The sequence below is a fragment of the Sceloporus occidentalis genome, unplaced genomic scaffold, assembly GCF_023333645.1.
Source record: "Sceloporus occidentalis isolate IW3139 unplaced genomic scaffold, rSceOcc1.0.p SCAF_98, whole genome shotgun sequence".
Classification (NCBI taxonomy): Eukaryota; Metazoa; Chordata; class Lepidosauria; order Squamata; family Phrynosomatidae; genus Sceloporus; species Sceloporus occidentalis.
In genome coordinates, this window is record NW_028317078.1 from 526,064 (window position 1) to 542,422 (window position 16,359).

General features: G+C 51.6%; 2 protein-coding genes across 2 annotated transcripts; one reads left to right on the top strand and one right to left on the bottom strand.

The window, feature by feature from the left end:
* Positions 1-7,249: 7,249 nt before the first annotated feature.
* Positions 7,250-9,824, top strand: LOC149284169 (transmembrane protein 269-like). Its single transcript, XM_089497128.1, has 5 exons — positions 7,250-7,304; positions 7,474-7,571; positions 9,000-9,143; positions 9,304-9,504; positions 9,715-9,824. The coding sequence occupies exons 1-5, from the start codon at positions 7,270-7,272 to the stop codon at positions 9,822-9,824; spliced, it is 588 nt and encodes a 195-aa protein (XP_089353254.1). The 5' UTR covers positions 7,250-7,269.
* Positions 9,825-10,814: 990 nt separating this feature from the next.
* On the bottom strand, positions 10,815-14,097 carry LOC149284170 (tyrosine-protein kinase STYK1-like). The gene is made up of 9 exons (XM_089497107.1): positions 14,046-14,097; positions 13,671-13,811; positions 13,279-13,503; positions 12,624-12,805; positions 12,383-12,466; positions 11,865-12,082; positions 11,723-11,763; positions 11,543-11,636; positions 10,815-10,989 (listed from the first exon to the last, which is right to left on the bottom strand). Exons 1-9 carry the CDS (start codon positions 14,095-14,097, stop codon positions 10,815-10,817), a joined length of 1,212 nt encoding a protein of 403 aa, XP_089353233.1.
* Positions 14,098-16,359: the final 2,262 nt, after the last annotated feature.

Below are 16,359 nucleotides of genomic sequence, written 5' to 3' on the forward strand. Positions count from 1 at the left end.
ACTTTTCTGCCTGCTCCAGAACCCGCCACTTTTCTGCCTGCTCCAGAACCCGCCACTTTTCTGCCTGCTCCAGAACTCACTACCTTTCTGCCTGCTCCAGAACCCGCCACTTTTCTGCCTGCTCCAGAACCCGCCACTTTTCTGCCTGCTCCAGAACTCGCCACCTTTCTGCCTGCTCCAGAACCCTCACCTTTCTGCCTGCCCCAGAACCCCCCACCTTTCGGCCTGCCCCAGAACCCGCCACCTTTCGGCCTGCCCCAGAACCCGCCACCTTTCGGCCTGCCCCAGAACCCGCCACCTTTCGGCCTGCTCCAGAACTCGCCACCTTTCTGCCTGCTCCAGAACCCGCCACCTTTCTGCCTCCTCCAGAACCCGCCACCTTTCTGCCTCCTCCAGAACCCGCCACCTTTCTGCCTCCTCCAGAACCCGCCACCTTTCTGCCTCCTCCCGGGGTGGGAATTTCCGTGATATCTGCGGGATAATTCTATGGAGCAGAATGAAGATCACGCAGAGGTGACAGCGACGTGGCCGTCTGTCTGTCTGTCTGCGTAGAGACGACACGTTTGGGTTATTATACATTACGAGGAAATAGGAGGGCCACTGCACAGGTCCGGGCCCCTGAGAGTCAGAAACTCACCGTGCTCCATTACTGAGGGGAAGAGCCTTTTACCCCACACCTCCCTCCCGCTGTGCCCCTCACAGCCCCCAGCAGGCCTTCAGGAGCCACTTCAAACAGGGCTTTCTAGCAGAAGGGGTTAAAACCAGAATCAGGTTATTTGATTTTTGGGGGTGAAATTACACAATAAATATTCAGTTAATTAACTGTTTAGGGGCCAGTCTTTATCGATTTATTGTCTGTAAGAGTTAATCGCTGCTCATCATGAATGGGGCAGTTGGATCAGGTCGCTGCGAGAATCGTCACAATTGCCCCTGTTGTTTACGGCCCCGCGATGTGATTTCTGTTATAGTACAGACTGTCCTCTCGTGTCCAGCCGCCGTCTGCAGCTGTCACGGTTATTGAGTCACCCAAAGTAAATACAGTCACAGACACTTACCCCCCCAACACTCCCCAGGGCAGGGGCAACTCACATTATTTGCCCTTGTAAGATAGAGAGGTGAATTTCACATTATCTGAAAGGGTACTTGTTTTTTGTGTCTGGGGCAAAGGGCAGATCCTACTGCCGAGGAGGCCTCTGCTTCCCTGTCTCTGCACAAACCTCTCGCTCCTACTCACAAGGCCCCCTCTCCTGTTCACACACAGCGCTTTCTCCTACACAAACAGCGCTCTCTCACTCGCACACTGCACTCTCTCTTTTGCTCACACACAGCAGTCTCTCCTGCTTCACACACAGCGCTCTCTCTCTCTTGCTCACACACAGCGCTCTCTCCTGCTTCACACACAAGACATTGAAATGTTCCTGGCGTGACCTGTGTTCACATGTTTTATTGAGTCCGTACAATATGATTGTGCAGCAGCGCAATGCTCGCTCCAGCAGAGGGGGTGCACTCCATAGCAGTAAGGAGTATTACCCTGCCCCCACCGCCTGATTGTTTACACACACAGCGAGCGGCCGTGTGGGGCCGCAGCCAATCACAGAGCAGCTCCGCTGACTGGTGTATTACACAAGTGTCACGCTCCTATTACACATCACACGGGCCCACAGTGAGCGGAAAATTACCAGCTCTCCACACCCGTAACCCTGCGTGTGCCAGGTCAACATCCAGACTGGGGCAGGGGCCGAGTCTCAGCCCCAGGAGATCCATCCCTTATGGACAGCCTCTTCCATGGGGCTGCAACAGGGAGGCATCAGAGTGATTGGAGTTGTAGTTTAACAACAGCTGGAGGGCAGCTCCTGGTTATACAGCTCTCCCTCCTGCGGACAGAGCTCCTCACACATTGTGATTCGCTGCTAGAGACGGATTGTGCACTGTGACTGGGCGGCAGAGGTAGATCGCTCACTGTGATTGGGTGGCCACGATATCACTTACTGTGATTGGGTGGCAGATTTAGATCTCTCACTGTGATTGGGTGGCCAAGAAATCACTGGCTGTGATTGGGTGGCAGAGACAGATCTCTCACTGTGATTGGCTGTTCTCACTGTCTGGGATCTGGGTTTGTCCTGCATCAGTAATTGTATATGTATACATAGAGAACAGCGTGCAGATCTACCCCACGACAACGCAAGAAGGCACCTTTACCAACCACTGCAGTATTAGAGGCATACCACCCCAATTATTACACGACCATTGGCCTCCTGCCTGATAAACACGACACACATTCCAGGCACACCTTCGCACACGGCTGGCATATCCGGGATTGTCATGTGACCCAATCACACGCAACGAGTATAACAGATCCATGCAGTCATATAACAAATAAAGGACGCCACAAGAAGGACCGGGAAAGAGTTCATACCATTTCCACTCGTGAAACCGGACACACTCAGGGTCCAGGGTAGATTTCACAACCGCCCCTGTTAATGGTTTCAGTTATTTGGGGCAGAATCTCTGAGGTCTGCGGCTGACGGAGGGAAACGCCAACCCATGATCACTTTAGATTGTTGCTGGCACAAGCCGTCTCTTTTAGGGTTACAGACTGCCCCGGTCTGGGCGTCTGTAGAAGATATTGCGCAGATGGCGTGAGATAAACTCATTATCGGGGTTTGCCCAATGATTTTATTCCCCGCACCGTCCTCCCCTCTGCATTCCCCATTAATACGGTGACTCTGTTATAAACTATTTGGCTTCACGGGCTTGTTCCGCTCGTCCCCGAGCGCAGCCCTGGCAGGGGCGTCAGTGCCGTCCGTGGCTGCACATCCATCCTGTGGAATTTTCCTTTGGAACTGACCCACGTGGTGGCAGCAGAGAGCCGATAAAAAAAGAGGCAGCACTTAGATCCGCAGAAAGTTCTGGCATTGCGAGGCTACGAGACGCGCAGACAGCAATCATCCGCTGCGCAGACAGACGTACAGCCAGTGTGAGCCACCGCGGTCAGGACCACTGCCTCCAAACTGCGAGGACATCTCACCTTCCACCGAATGCCAGGCTCTCGGGGGTCACACACCGCTCCTTTAACTAGCCCCAGCTTATCCGTGGACTCAGGGCAACAATTTAGCTTCCGTTCTGCCCCCAAACTCAGCAATTAACCAACAAATGCTAATTAACAGTTTGGTAAACCAGTGACGGAGCAGCGAGGGTCCGCGCCTGAACCCCACACCTTATCGACAGCATAGAGCGGCGGATTTCTTGTGTTTCCCCAAACACACAAAAGGCTACGAAGGTGGAAAAGCAGGTAAATTGTTGGTGAGGGCAGGTGTCTGAGAGGTAAATGAATAAGAATGATCACAATAATCATGTCTCTTACCCCAGGGGTACAAAAAAAAATATGGCCGAATCCCAGTTGGTACTATTACCTTTGTACCGTGCTGCGCTATATGCCAGCGCTATTGCACGGAATCATTTATATCGTGCAGAAATGCTGTTTGGCTTTAATTCTGTGTCCCTGAAAATCTGGCTTTCCCCACCTGTTATCAGGAAAACACAATCCCATAATTGGAATAACGACATTCTCCCCGGATAATCTGCCAGATCCGATAATTGTGCCCGCCGTATCCCGTCGCTGCACGGATTGGGATCCTCGGCTCACCAGTCCCAGTGGGGTCCCATGTATTTTCTGGAGCCCCCCTCTCCTGGCACTGAAAGGGTTGATGAAGTTTGTTTTTTTGCTGCGTTATGTTTTCTCGCTGTCTCTTCGTTCCTCTCTCCTGAGGTTATTTACGGGAATATTTCATGGGCTCTCGGGCATGAGCAGCACTTGCCCCTGGGGAGGCAGAGGGGAGGGTTTATTGTACTGGGCACAAGATGTACTTGCCCCTGGCAGAGGCAGAGATTACTGTACCGGGTTTGAGAAGCACTTGCCCCTGGCAGAGGGGAGGGGTTATTGTACTGGGTATGGGAAGTACTTGCCCCTGGCAGAGGCAGAGATTACTGTACCGGGTATGAGAAGTACTTTCCCCTGGCAGACGCAGAGGGGTTATTGTACCAGGTATGAGAAGCACTTGCCCCTGGCAGAGGGGAGGGGTTATTGTACCGGGTATGAGAAGCACTTGCCCCTGGCAGAGACAGAGGGGAGGGATTATTGTACCGGGTATGAGAAGCACTTGCCCCTGGTAGAGGCAGAGGGGAGGGGTTATTGTACTGGGTATGAGAAGTACTTGCCCCTGGCAGAGGCAGAGGGGAGGGATTATTGTACCGGGTATGGGAAGTATTTGCCCCTGGCAGAGGGGAGGGGTTATTGTACCTGGTATGAGAAGTACTTGTCCCTGGCAGAGGGGAGGGATTATTGTACCGGGTATGGGAAGCATTTGCCCCTGGCAGAGGCAGAGGGGTTATTGTACCGGGTATGAGAAGTATTTGCCCCTGGCAGAGGGGAGGGGTTATTGTACCTGGTATGAGAAGTACTTGCCCCTGGCAGAGGGGAGGGGTTATTGTACCTGGTATGGGAAGTACTTGCCCCTGGCAGAGACAGAGGGGAGGGGTTATTGTACTGGGTATGAGAAGTACTTGCCCCTGGCAGAGACAGAGAGGAGGGATTATTGTACTGGGTATGGGAAGTATTTGCCCCTGGCAGAGGGGAGGGGTTATTGTACCTGGTATGGGAAGTACTTGCCCCTGGCAAAGACAGAGGGGAGGGGTTATTGTACTGGGTATGAGAAGTACTTGCCCCCGGCAGAGACAGAGGGGAGGGATTATTGTACTGGGTATGGGAAGTATTTGCCCCTGGCAGAGGGGAGGGGTTATTGTACCTGGTATGGGAAGTACTTGCCCCTGGCAGAGACAGAGGGGAGGGGTTATTGTACTGGGTATGAGAAGCGCTTGCCCGAGGCAGAGGGGAGGGATTATAGTACCGGGTATGAGAAGCACTTGCCCCTGGCAGAGGCAGATGGGAGAGGTTATTGTACCGGGTATGGGAAGTACTTGCCCCTGGCAGAGGGGAGGGATTATTGTACCGGGTATGGGAAGTATTTGCCCCTGGCAGAGGCAGAGGGGTTATTGTACCGGGTATGGGAAGTACTTGCCCCTGGCAGAGGGGAGGGATTATAGTACCGGGTATGGGAAGTACTTGCCCCTGGCAGAGGCAGAGGGGAGGAGGGGAGGGATTATTGTACCGGGTATGAGAAGCACTTGCCCCTGGCAGAGGCAGAGGGGTTATTGTACCGGGTATGGGAAGTACTTGCCCCTGGCAGAGGGGAGGGATTATAGTACCGGGTATGGGAAGTACTTGCCCCTGGCAGAGGCAGAGGGGAGGGATTATTGTACCGGGTATGAGAAGCACTTGCCCCTGGCAGAGGCAGAGGGGTTATTGTACCGGGTATGGGAAGTACTTGCCCCTGGCAGAGGGGAGGGATTATAGTACCGGGTATGGGAAGTACTTGCCCCTGGCAGAGGCAGAGGGGAGGGATTATTGTACCGGGTATGAGAAGCACTTGCCCCTGGCAGAGGCAGAGGGGTTATTGTACCGGGTATGGGAAGTACTTGCCCCTGGCAGAGGCAGAGGGGAGGGATTATTGTACCGGGTATGGGAAGTACTTGCCCCTGGCAGAGGTAGTGGGGAGGAAACTGAAACCTCTCAATGCTAAAAATAATAACTTCTAAATATGAGTGGTTTTGGGCGATGGGACAAGATGCCATCGCCCGTCACGCTCAGACACCTCCTGGGGCCGGCTAGTGGGGTAAGAGTTGGGAGTGGCAGGTGTGTGTTTTCGCGTTGCGGGGCTCTGTGTGTCGCTTTGAATCCTAATTCTACAAAGCCGTAGAAAGGATTTAGATGATATTACAGTTTGCAGCCGGGGGGGGGGGATTCTATTACCCCGGGACACACCTCCAGTTAACATTGACCGAGTGGGAGTGTTCGTTTCCTGTCGTGCGCTCCGTGGGTTGGGTTACCTCTGTTGGCGTGAAGCTGCTGTGTTATTCAGAGAACATTTCAGGGATTAGTCCATGGACCCAATGATAAATACCGCCGGCGGGATGGCGTGAATCACGGCGGGAAGCCGATATTCACAGCTACCAAATAACTCACGTTTACTTATCCGAGAGGAGCCATAACTGGGGGTGGCGGCGGAGCAAAGGTTAAATAAATTGATCCGAATAAACTCAGTGCTCTGCAAATAGGACAACATGTCAAACCAAGGGTTAATAAATCTGCAGATCTGATCTATTAAACCGCGCATGGAGCCCAACGAGTCCGCTGCGCCTTCTAACCGTCGGCAGAGCAGTCTCGTCCCTTCTGTAAATCTGCCGGCAACGCAAGGGTTAATGCGGTTCTTTGGCACTGGAATGCACTGATATACGCATAACGGGCTGCTTACATTTCACCAAACACTGGGAGCCGGAGCCGCTGCTCCTGGGCGCTCTTCTCACTGGTTGTATCCAAAAACGCTCCATGGAAACCAAATTCTCTTTGATGCATCTCATTAAACCCTCAGCCAATGGCGGTGGCACATGACGCATACATGAAGGTCACTGAGGCTAGGACACGGGACACACACGTATGACCTTCAGGGTCGCGCCAGCTTCGTATTACATCAAATTATGTCTCTAGTAACTTTTTCTGTGTTGTTTTTTTTTTTATTTTTTTTTTTAACAACCAGTGAGGATAAATAACACCGTTCAGCCGAAAAAGCCCAGGATGCTAATGCAGTTGCCCCCCTCTGGTGAGTATATTGCCAGGGATGACAAGGAGTGACCAGGTCCTTTTCTGGCTTTGGAGGATACAGACAGCGTGGACACAGAACTAGTGAATTGTAGGTTACCTTTCACATAAATAAACGGAAGGTTAAGCATTTGGCTCAAGAACGATCATGTTTTCCGACACTTGGATGGTAAGATGTGGTGATGCAGCCATCGCAGGTGTCTTTGGGACACGAAGCCAGATGCTGCCACCACGTTTCCATTACCGATTGCATCGTAACGTTGATAATCAAGTTAATTGCCTTCTGTTTAGCGAGATGCCACCCGGCGACGGTGTCATTGCACCGTTTACAGCGTTGCGCTGCTTATTCTCAACACAAGCAGTTGGCGTGGCTCTCGTCTGTGACCGTATCACTTACAATCTGTTATGTACTAACTTGCGGCATCTTCATATGGTCTCCAGGGCTTGTACTCTCTGCCAGGAGGTGGGTTCATGGCCGGCACCTTTCACATTGCCAGACTCTGGAGTTCATTCGGAAAAATGCTGCCAATTTTTTGTCGCTTTCCAACCTGATCATGGGGCTCACCTCCTTATTGTGTACCCTTAATGGGTAAGTATAGTAAATAGACAGCCCCCCTCTGGCAGTGACCCGGTGGGCATGTACCCAGCCCCTGTATACCTTCAGGTTATATATGGGCCAGGATTTTTCCTGATGCCCCGGCCAGATACATATTTGCCTTTGATCCTTTGGTCAACGTGTTCGATTTTCTCTCCTGAAGGTTTCGCCAGTCGGCCTGCTGGCTGCTGCTGATCGGGTTCATGCTGGATTTGGCTGATGGAGCTGTTGCCAGGCAACTAAATGCGTGTTCTGCTTTGGGTAAGACGCCACTACAGAGGTCGCCATTGAGTCTGATTTAATTCTAAGAATATCCAAATACTGACCCCACCATAAGGTGTCACCACGCAGGACGGTGAGATGATGAATTTCTAGGCGTGTACCACCAACACACCGAAGGGCTTAATCGTGGCCCTACCCCCTTCCACGCTTGCTCTGCCCTTTTCCACTCATGTCCCGCCTCTTTCAGCAGTGGGAGGCAGTGGGCTTTGCGTGAGATGTTAGTCTGGCCCCGTCCAGCTCTGCCATGGTGACAGCAGCCAAAGGACGGCGACCCGCCGTGTTAACATTCGGTGACAGCCAAACGTAAGAATTTATCTGACCCTTCCTGTGCCAGAGTACTGAAGGAGGCAACGTACGGCCCATTAGCATTCGCCGCCTGCCCCCTAGTAAATATTTTACCAGAAGGCCAGTCAGGCAGAGAATTGAGCTGGTAAATATTACGCGGGTGCAGGGTGGAAAGTATTTGGAGCGCGGAAAGGTGCAGCCAGTTTTAGGGCTGATTGAATGCCTCGTCACGGCTGCAGCTCAGACCTCCGTGTGACCCTCAGGTTTGGACGCAGACTCCATGGCTGTTACTGAGCGCTCACCGCTCCGGGCTCTGTAATCACCTTTTCCTGAAGGGTTAATAATACCCAAACAATGTGATAATCCCCGACCCACATTCTCCTGGTGGCCGCTGGCACCAGGCTCGGATTCCTGGATGTTGGCGCCCTGGGGTAAGTAGCTACGTCGCTGACACCATCCTCACGCTTTCATTGTTATCTATCCATTTCCCGATGGACAACCTGGACAAACATTTTGTTTCTAGAAAACAGGGAAAGGCGAGGATCCCTCTTTATTTTGTGCGAGATGGGCGGTTATTTTGCTTGCTCTGTATGGGTTTCTTGGCACCTCGAGTGCCGGGTGAACGTGTTAATACTATTTCCATAGGCTCTGCCAGGAACACATTCCCTTCCTCCCATAAAGAGAATTTAACCTTCCTACCACCTGCGCTGGGAGGAGGACTTAAGACTGGGAGAGTAGGGCTGTCAAGCCCCCCTAGAGCACCGACCTGGTGCACCCCAGCTCAATCACAGCAGCCTGCCTTCCTCCCTCTGCATCTAGCTAGCTGATGTTGGGCATGTGCACAACACAACTGATGGCAACCAGGGGAATACTAAAGCTAGCGGGCGAATGACCAATGCCTGGGGCCCAATGACCACTGCCTGGGGCCCAATGACCACTGCCTGGGGCCCTTGAGGTAAGCCTGGGCTAAGGGGAGATGCCCCTTTTGTCCAGCAATCAAGATGGCCCTGGAAATGTAGTATCAGGGCGCGGGAGTTCTGCGATTAATGGATCACACGCGTGGAGTCAGCGAGAAGCGTGGATATTCTAACGTACGGGTTGGGTTTGTTTTTTTTCGCGCAGGTGCAAAGCTCGATGATTTCGCTGATTTCACGTCCTTTGGTCTGGCGACAGCTCTTCTCCTACACACAGACAGCGTCCTCGACGCGCTGCTGGTCATCGTTTATGTTCTGGCCGTCTTCACGCGCCTCTGTTTCTATTCGAGTGGTAAGGGAAAACCGCCGTTTTTATAAACTACACATTCCTGTATTAGTGTAAACTTGCTAAATTCACACATTTGGGAACATTATCCTGTCCTCGTGGCCGTGTGCTGGTGGTGTCCTGTTTTGGGGGTCTCACTGCCAGACTTTATCTGTTGCCCCTCTAGGTATCCCCTTCGTATACCGAGGACTGCCTTGTCCCTACGCGTCTGCCATCTTGGCTTGTGCGTCTTTGTTGACTAGCGGTCACTTGGTGGCTCTGAGGGCCATAGCCGTCATAATGATTCTCTTCATGGCTGACCAAGGCTTCTACCCTCATGACAAGATCCTGGAGTCTCAGCTCTGGAAAAAGGTGGTGTTTATGGGCGGTGAGTTTATCGGCTAAAGTCCAGCTCTTGGGCAGCTGCGTTATCTACTTACCCTTTCGCGTGTCCTCCTGGCTCCATGGGCTGCCGTCTTGCTTGATGCGATCATTAAAAATGTGTTAAATAACGTTAATAAAAATTATTCCTCCCCCAGTCTCCCTGCGTTGAGACACTCACAGTGTCTCAAGGCATTTGCCGTGTCTTATTTTCCAGGTGTGCTGATCATCCTCTGCTCCTTCTCCCCACTGGCCTGCTTATACCACCTGACCTGGTCGGTGTCCTACATCCTCTTCCCCAACACTCTGTGGAGCTTTAAGGTGTAACGGCCCGGAGGGGAAAGGCGGCTCCGAGTTCCCATTCTTAAGGAAGCTCCGGGGTCTCCAGCACCGCAGCGAGGTCCCCGCGAACGCAAAGCTGTTCTGGAGTGAGAACTATTCTGTGTTGAAGTGGGCAGCACATACATGCCGTCTAATTAGGAGTATTTTGCCGCGCAGCACGTGCGTTATCATTAGTGGAAGTTGCTGTGAGTTCATTATCTTCAAGGTCAATGATAAGAGGGGAAATCTCAAGCTGCAGCCGCTCCGTTCCAATATCAGAGAGATTTTGAGCTTTTTAGTTTCCCTTTTGTCTGCTGGTCTTCCAGGAGTCACAGAGCGGAGCCTCCGACAAACACACCGAGCGTGGGGAGCGTGGAGCAATGTGCGCACAAAGCAAACCTCATTCCACGGAAGGTATACATAGGATGAGAACCACCATTCATCAGATAAACCCACCAAGCACACGGATTCCGCGGGGGGGGGGGGTTTAGAGAAGAGCACAGAGCGCTTGTTGCACGATCGGGAAAATGATGCATTTTGTAAGCCCCGGTCAGCGGTTTGGTTACCGGACCCAGAATTCATTGAGAAAACATCCATTTATTAGAAGACTATTCTGGCTGAACTGTGAAATTGTGACATAGTGTAACCATGTGTGATTAAATAAAGCCATTGTCAATACACCACGGGTCCTGTCTGGAGTATTTTCAGCTACATGTATGTAATAAAGAGGTTTTCAGGTCATGGATACCGGCTTTTCTCTTCTGTCCCTTCTTTGTGGGATGAACTAAAAAGACGATGATCTAATCCCTAATAATATAACTACCCCACGCCCCCATCAGACGTTTAAACAAATCCAATGACCCACGAGGGTGGAAAGCTCTTCCTACAGTGCTGCCGTTTGGTCTCTGTAACACATAGACCTACATTTAACTGCCCGTTCCATTGACCAGGCTGCGGCACAGCCATGGTTAACGTGCAGTTAGGCCTTGTGTGGCGTCATAGAGAAATCCCAGTCAGGCGTGCGTAGTTGCTGTGACTTATCATGGGGGCGGCTGTCAGAGGCGCATGTGCTTCTGCCTGCTCCATGCGGATCTGCAGTTGTTTCATCACGTCTGTAAGGCAAGGCCTTTGTAAATTTTCCCATGTCCAGCAGTCCGCCATGACCTCGTACCTGCGCAAGCGGGAGATTGGTCAAGTCGGTCATTATACCAGAGACCCCCCCACCCCAGCAACGAGGCACAAAACTGTCACACGAGGCAATGAATCGTCAAACACAAAGAGTCGGCCATAGAGCAGAGTTTGGAGGTTTTGGGAAGACATGTTGTTCCCGTCTAGGTCTCTGCTGCCACCTGGCGGAATATGATGGGGCTCTTTAAAGCAATAAATAGTCATAACCGCATGAGGCAGAGATCTCTCGTTAAACCTCACTGGTGCATTATTAAAGGGTTAATACATCTGCCCCAAGTATCAGGGGTCATTCACTAAGTCGTTACTCACATACTCTGCTAGCACAATCTGCATTAATAAACATTACTAATCATTTATAATACAGGGGAGTCAATCACCAGCCTGTGGGAGCCGCAGACTCAACGTCAGAACAGAACGCTGCGCCCACGCTTAGAACCCATTTATGAATCCAGAACCGGTGCCAGGATCCAATTATCAGGGGCCGCTTCTGGAGTATCAGGTGGCTTTTATGCTGATGCGTGATATAAAGCACTTACAGCTGCCGGCTGCACTGCTCCGGCCGCTCCATCCTGCACTTCTTCTGCTTTGGAAGCAGCTGAGAGGGCTCCAGGTCTGGGTAAGGGGGCGCACCTGGAAAAGTCAAAGGCTTCAGATATAGAAATCACTCCCATCTCCCAAAACGAATGCAGAGAAAGTCGCGTCACACAAACACGTACCGAGCGTGACCATCTCGTACAGTAAAATTCCAAGAGCCCACCTGGGGGAAGAGTAAGAACAGATGAAACCCGTTATTATTCAAATCTCTTCCCGCTCTCATTAAAATAGTAAAATGGAATGAAATCAGAGGAAATAACTCACACGTCGCACTTCTCAGTGGGGACCGATCCGCTCAGCCGTTCCGGGGACTGCCACTTCAGGGGCACCTGAGCAGCCCTTCTTGTCGGGATGCTACCTGTCCGGTGCATTATGGCAGCCAGTCCGAGGCCGCACAGCTGAACACTCATATCCTCGTGGATCAGGACATTACACGCCGCCACAAAGCCGTGAACCAGGTTATGTCTTCCTGACAGGTATTTCTGTGAATTAAGCAATAAAGGTCTCAGGGGCAAGAGGGGCATCGCCAGGGGTAGATCTCATTAATGAGAGTGACTGGGGAATGACGGTTTTCGTGCTGCAGCTGAATCGGAGATCCTTCATCCACCCCAGAGGCGAGTGACCAGCCAGCTCGCTCGAAATCTTTTAGTCACTTCTCCACTTTTAATGTCATTTTGGTGCGTTTGGCATTTCTGGGGATAGTTTCTGTTCTTAGTGCTGTTTTTCTTCTAGGGTAACATTCTGCCCCTAGACATTGCCCCGTGTAGCCGAACAATACCTACCAGCCCACTCGCCACCTGGAAAGCCATGTGGAAGACGCGTTTCTCTGTGATTTTATAAATAGACTCTGTGTCCTTAGGATGCTCCTGAGGAAGTGATAAAGGGTTAAATAAGGAGGTGTGGAATACAGCGTCTGTTTATCAGTTTCCATTAACAATTCCCACCAAAGCCCCAGACTGTTTAGGGGACTACACACCCCAGCCATGGTGTCAGTGACACGGAGGTGCAAGCACCGGGGGTTACCTCGCGTGAACGCCACAGAAACGCCAGCAGATTTCCAGGGGTCATGGCCTTCAGGATGAGCCGAAGGGGTCTCAATTTTGTCTGACACCAAAACACCTTCACCAGGTTCTCGTGGTTACAAACCTCGACATGGAACCTCATGAGGTCAACGAAGTCTTGGGCTTCACTGGGACTAAAATCCTCTGCAGAAAGACTCCGGGTGAGTACCGAATAACTAATGAAAGCACACAGCTAGCACCACCCCTCACTTACCATGACTCCAAATTTGGTGAATAGTTGCCAAAATGCAACCAAAATAAATCATTTTTTGTTTGTGTTCACGTACTGTTGTTCCTTTGGATTTTATTTACCCTTGGATTTACTATTTGAATTTATATGGGATTGTAGCCTCCCCATTTGTTTCTTTTTAAAATAAATCAGTATGTTGGGATCTGCCCAGAAGTCGGGTGTTGTTGTTACCCCTGATTTAGTTATTCCCCCTGCTCTGTTCAGGGGGATTCTACACTAAGAATGGGCACCAAGTCCTGCCAGGGGACTCTCTTATGTCAAGGTGGTGGGTTTAAAGGGATCCGGAGTTAATCTCCCAGCGCGTGACACAGACAGGGGTCTCTGGGATCCACCTGTGTGGCCTGGATGAGCTGCCAGGGTAACTTACCAGACAGCTCCTTCAGAACCACGTCCTGCTTTCCACCAGTAACCCCATCTCCGACCAGAACCGCGCGGCTTATTGGACCGTACTGTCCAGCACATATCACCACCTGATCCCTGATCCTCCACCCCTCCGGCAGCTCCAGCTTCTTCAGGCTCGAAGACTCAACGACAGGGAAGTTCTCATAAGTTGCCCCATCGTTTACAGCCCATTCGCCCCCTACATCATTCTCTGAAAGAGAGAATATGAAAGTGGGTGAAGCATCTCAGGATCATGTATAACATGTAATGAGTCAAAATCACCAGATCAGCGAGGGGTACAGCGACAGTGAGCAGGGGTCAGGGTGACAGTGATAGAGGGGCATTAAGGAGCTGTATTTGGGGCGATCACCCATTTACCCGCAGGGCTGTTGAAAGATTCTCGCCCCTTCTCCCCTTTTCTCTGTATGGATTTCCATAAAATGATGGTGACCACGATGACGGTGGAGGCAGAGAGCAACACGGGAATAATAATCACTGAGTCCTGCCAACTGTTCTCATCTGCAACAGAAATACCCCAAATCATATATCATACACAGACCCTGTTATTATTCATTAACCTGTCCTGTAGCACCAACGGGTTCTGTAGCGATGTTAAACACTGAAACGTCATTATTTGCCATTTCTTCCAAGAAGGCAAAAAATCTTCTATAGCGATACCCGTCCCTGGATAATAACCCCGCGGAGGCAAATATCTCCCCCCAGCAGGTAAAGCTTGTCAGGGGCATCACTCACTGCGCTGGACGTCCCCTGCGGAGCTGTTGGAGGGTCCTGACAGGAGGTCCATGTGTGGTCACAGGCCAGCGTCTGATGTCTGGCTGAAAGAGAAGCAGATGGGGATGAGTTCGGTTGTCACTGTTGGCCCTTAATCCCTCACTAGTGGACAGGGTGGAAATCCAGGAGAAAAGAGAGACTAAATGAAAAGCTGGACTAAAAAGGCGGGTGCTTGGCGGGAGAATGGGGTATCAGCATCTTCTCATTTTACCTGGCTGGGGCAGTTAAAAGACGGGATAATAACAGTGTCACATGACCTTTACTTCAATACATTGCTATTGGTCGGATTAACCCATTCGCTGCTGTAGAGGAACGAGGTGTTTTGCTTTGATTTGAGACCGCTGCTCTTTGTTGACGGTGTCTTCCCTTATCAGGGCAGTTAAGATATTAGCAGATGGCACTGGGCAGATAAAGCGCAATCTCGCCAGTTTATTACGGGGGAAGGTATCAGCGGGGAACGGGCAGCCGTACCCTTGAACCCAAGATAAAAGTAAAACCATCGACCCTTGGCCTGTAAAGACAAAACTCACCTCTAACAGGGCAAAATATCGACATTACCCTGCATACAGAGCCTGCCTCCCGCGACACGGCTCCGCAGCCTGGGGTAGGGAGGTCTTTTGGGTCACCTAACATGAAAGGGCACCCACTATGGCCACGTGTCGGCCACGTCTGTGAATCTGCTCAGGGGCCAAAGCCGGCTCATCGGCCTTACTATTGAGGCTTTCAAGGTTAAATTAGTGTGGAGCATGCCGTGGAAAAAAATGGATAAACGAGTAAACAAGTAAATACACGACTGCTTCACACGGACATTTTTATATAGAAATATATAACGTGCGGCTGGGTGAAAGTCAGCAGCATCAACACTTCTCAGGTCAGTGGATTCCACATCTCCCTGCCCTGAATGTGAAAAACCCTTTGTTTGGAATTGCTCCGGCTCTAGCTGAGGCCCCCGTGTTGCGTGTAAAGTTCTACGAGCATTCGTGGACAGTGCCCCTGTGGACCCGGCCAAGCGCTCTGTGCTTGAATTTAGTTGTACCGCTCAGTTACATCAAACGTCTACCACTCCAGCTTGAGCGACGGCCCGTTCCTGACACACGGGGTCCATCGCCAGGGACCATGTTTAGTCCACAGCAAAGCTCACGTTCACGACCACAATCCCAAAACCGAGGGTCTACTACAGAAACTGCCCCTCATGGTCAACGCGTATTACAGGAACATTTGCCCCTTGGGGGGGTGACCCTCTGCCCCGGTTACCCAGCTCTGTGCGGGGTTAATCCCTTCCCGCAGGGAGTACTAGGCGCCAGGATCTCCGGTCACATTATTTTACCCTTCGCTTCCAGGCTCCTGTTTGCTTTTTGTTGGATGTTATATCTTCATGTGTTTGTTCTGCCCCAGCAGACATTAACCCCTTCCTGTGCCTCATGGTGTAAGCCACTTACGCCTTTACTTCATTAATGGACACACAGACAGTTAATCTGCTTTTCCAGGTGACTCCCACGTATGTAACATAAATAAAGCCGGGGATCGTACCCGACACGCATGATCCCGGCACCGCGCCGGATGCCACCCACGACTTCACAGAGTGCCAGCTGCGAGCAGGGCAAGAACAGGCGGGGACCAGCTGTGATCTCCATCGCGGGCTCATCTATCTATACCTAACGGACCCAACCAGACGAAACGCGTGAAGAGCTGCTCCCCGCGTCACAACAGGCTGCTCGTTAATTCCATCTGATGCTACGAACGGGTGATTGAGACGCCCGACATGTATGATGAATGACAGGCTGCGGGGGGTCCATGGTACCGGGTACTGATCGTCGGTAACTAAGGATGATAAGTAAAACGCTTACCTCTTCACATAGCGACAGATCCGCTGTTAAGACTCCGGTCTCCGGTCCGGTACCCTGCAAAACGGATCAGCGGCTGATATCTGTCGGCAGCACCAACCGGCGACTGCAAACCTGTCAGAATATAGATAAGTGTCAGAGAGGCAGCAATTCCCTCCACGGAGCCGCTTATTACAGGCTCTCCCAGAGGCAGTTTAATTACGGCCCCGAGGGGGGGGTATAGAGAGGGGCAGGCGGTGCCTGAACACGGCGGCAGCTGCCTCCTGAGAACTCCCAATCACTGCCTCCCCCTGACGATGCAAACTTTGCCCCGAGAGTGTCACACGCTTCCACCTGCCCCCTGCCCGGGGAGATATGGACACCCAGAACATCTCAGCACATCTGCCGCCGCCAGCCAACTCCCATGACTCCCAGCCAGTATAAACTGCAAT

Bases quoted from the DNA above. Each gene is read 5' to 3' on its own strand.
- LOC149284170 (XM_089497107.1), bottom strand. From the start codon at position 14,097: ATGGACCTCCTGTCAGGACCCTCCAACAGCTCCGCAGGGGACGTCCAG. The intron at 13,812-14,045 runs GTGAGTGATGCC...TTTCTGTTGCAG, and splicing joins CGCAGGGGACGTCCAGCGCA to ATGAGAACAGTTGGCAGGAC. The intron at 12,467-12,623 runs GTAACCCCCGGT...TCACTTCCTCAG, and splicing joins TTCTGTGGCGTTCACGCGAG to GAGCATCCTAAGGACACAGA.
- LOC149284169 (XM_089497128.1), top strand. From the start codon at position 7,270: ATGGGGCTCACCTCCTTATTGTGTACCCTTAATGG. The intron at 9,144-9,303 runs GTAAGGGAAAAC...TTGCCCCTCTAG, and splicing joins CCTCTGTTTCTATTCGAGTG to GTATCCCCTTCGTATACCGA. The intron at 9,505-9,714 runs GTGAGTTTATCG...CTTATTTTCCAG, and splicing joins AAAGGTGGTGTTTATGGGCG to GTGTGCTGATCATCCTCTGC.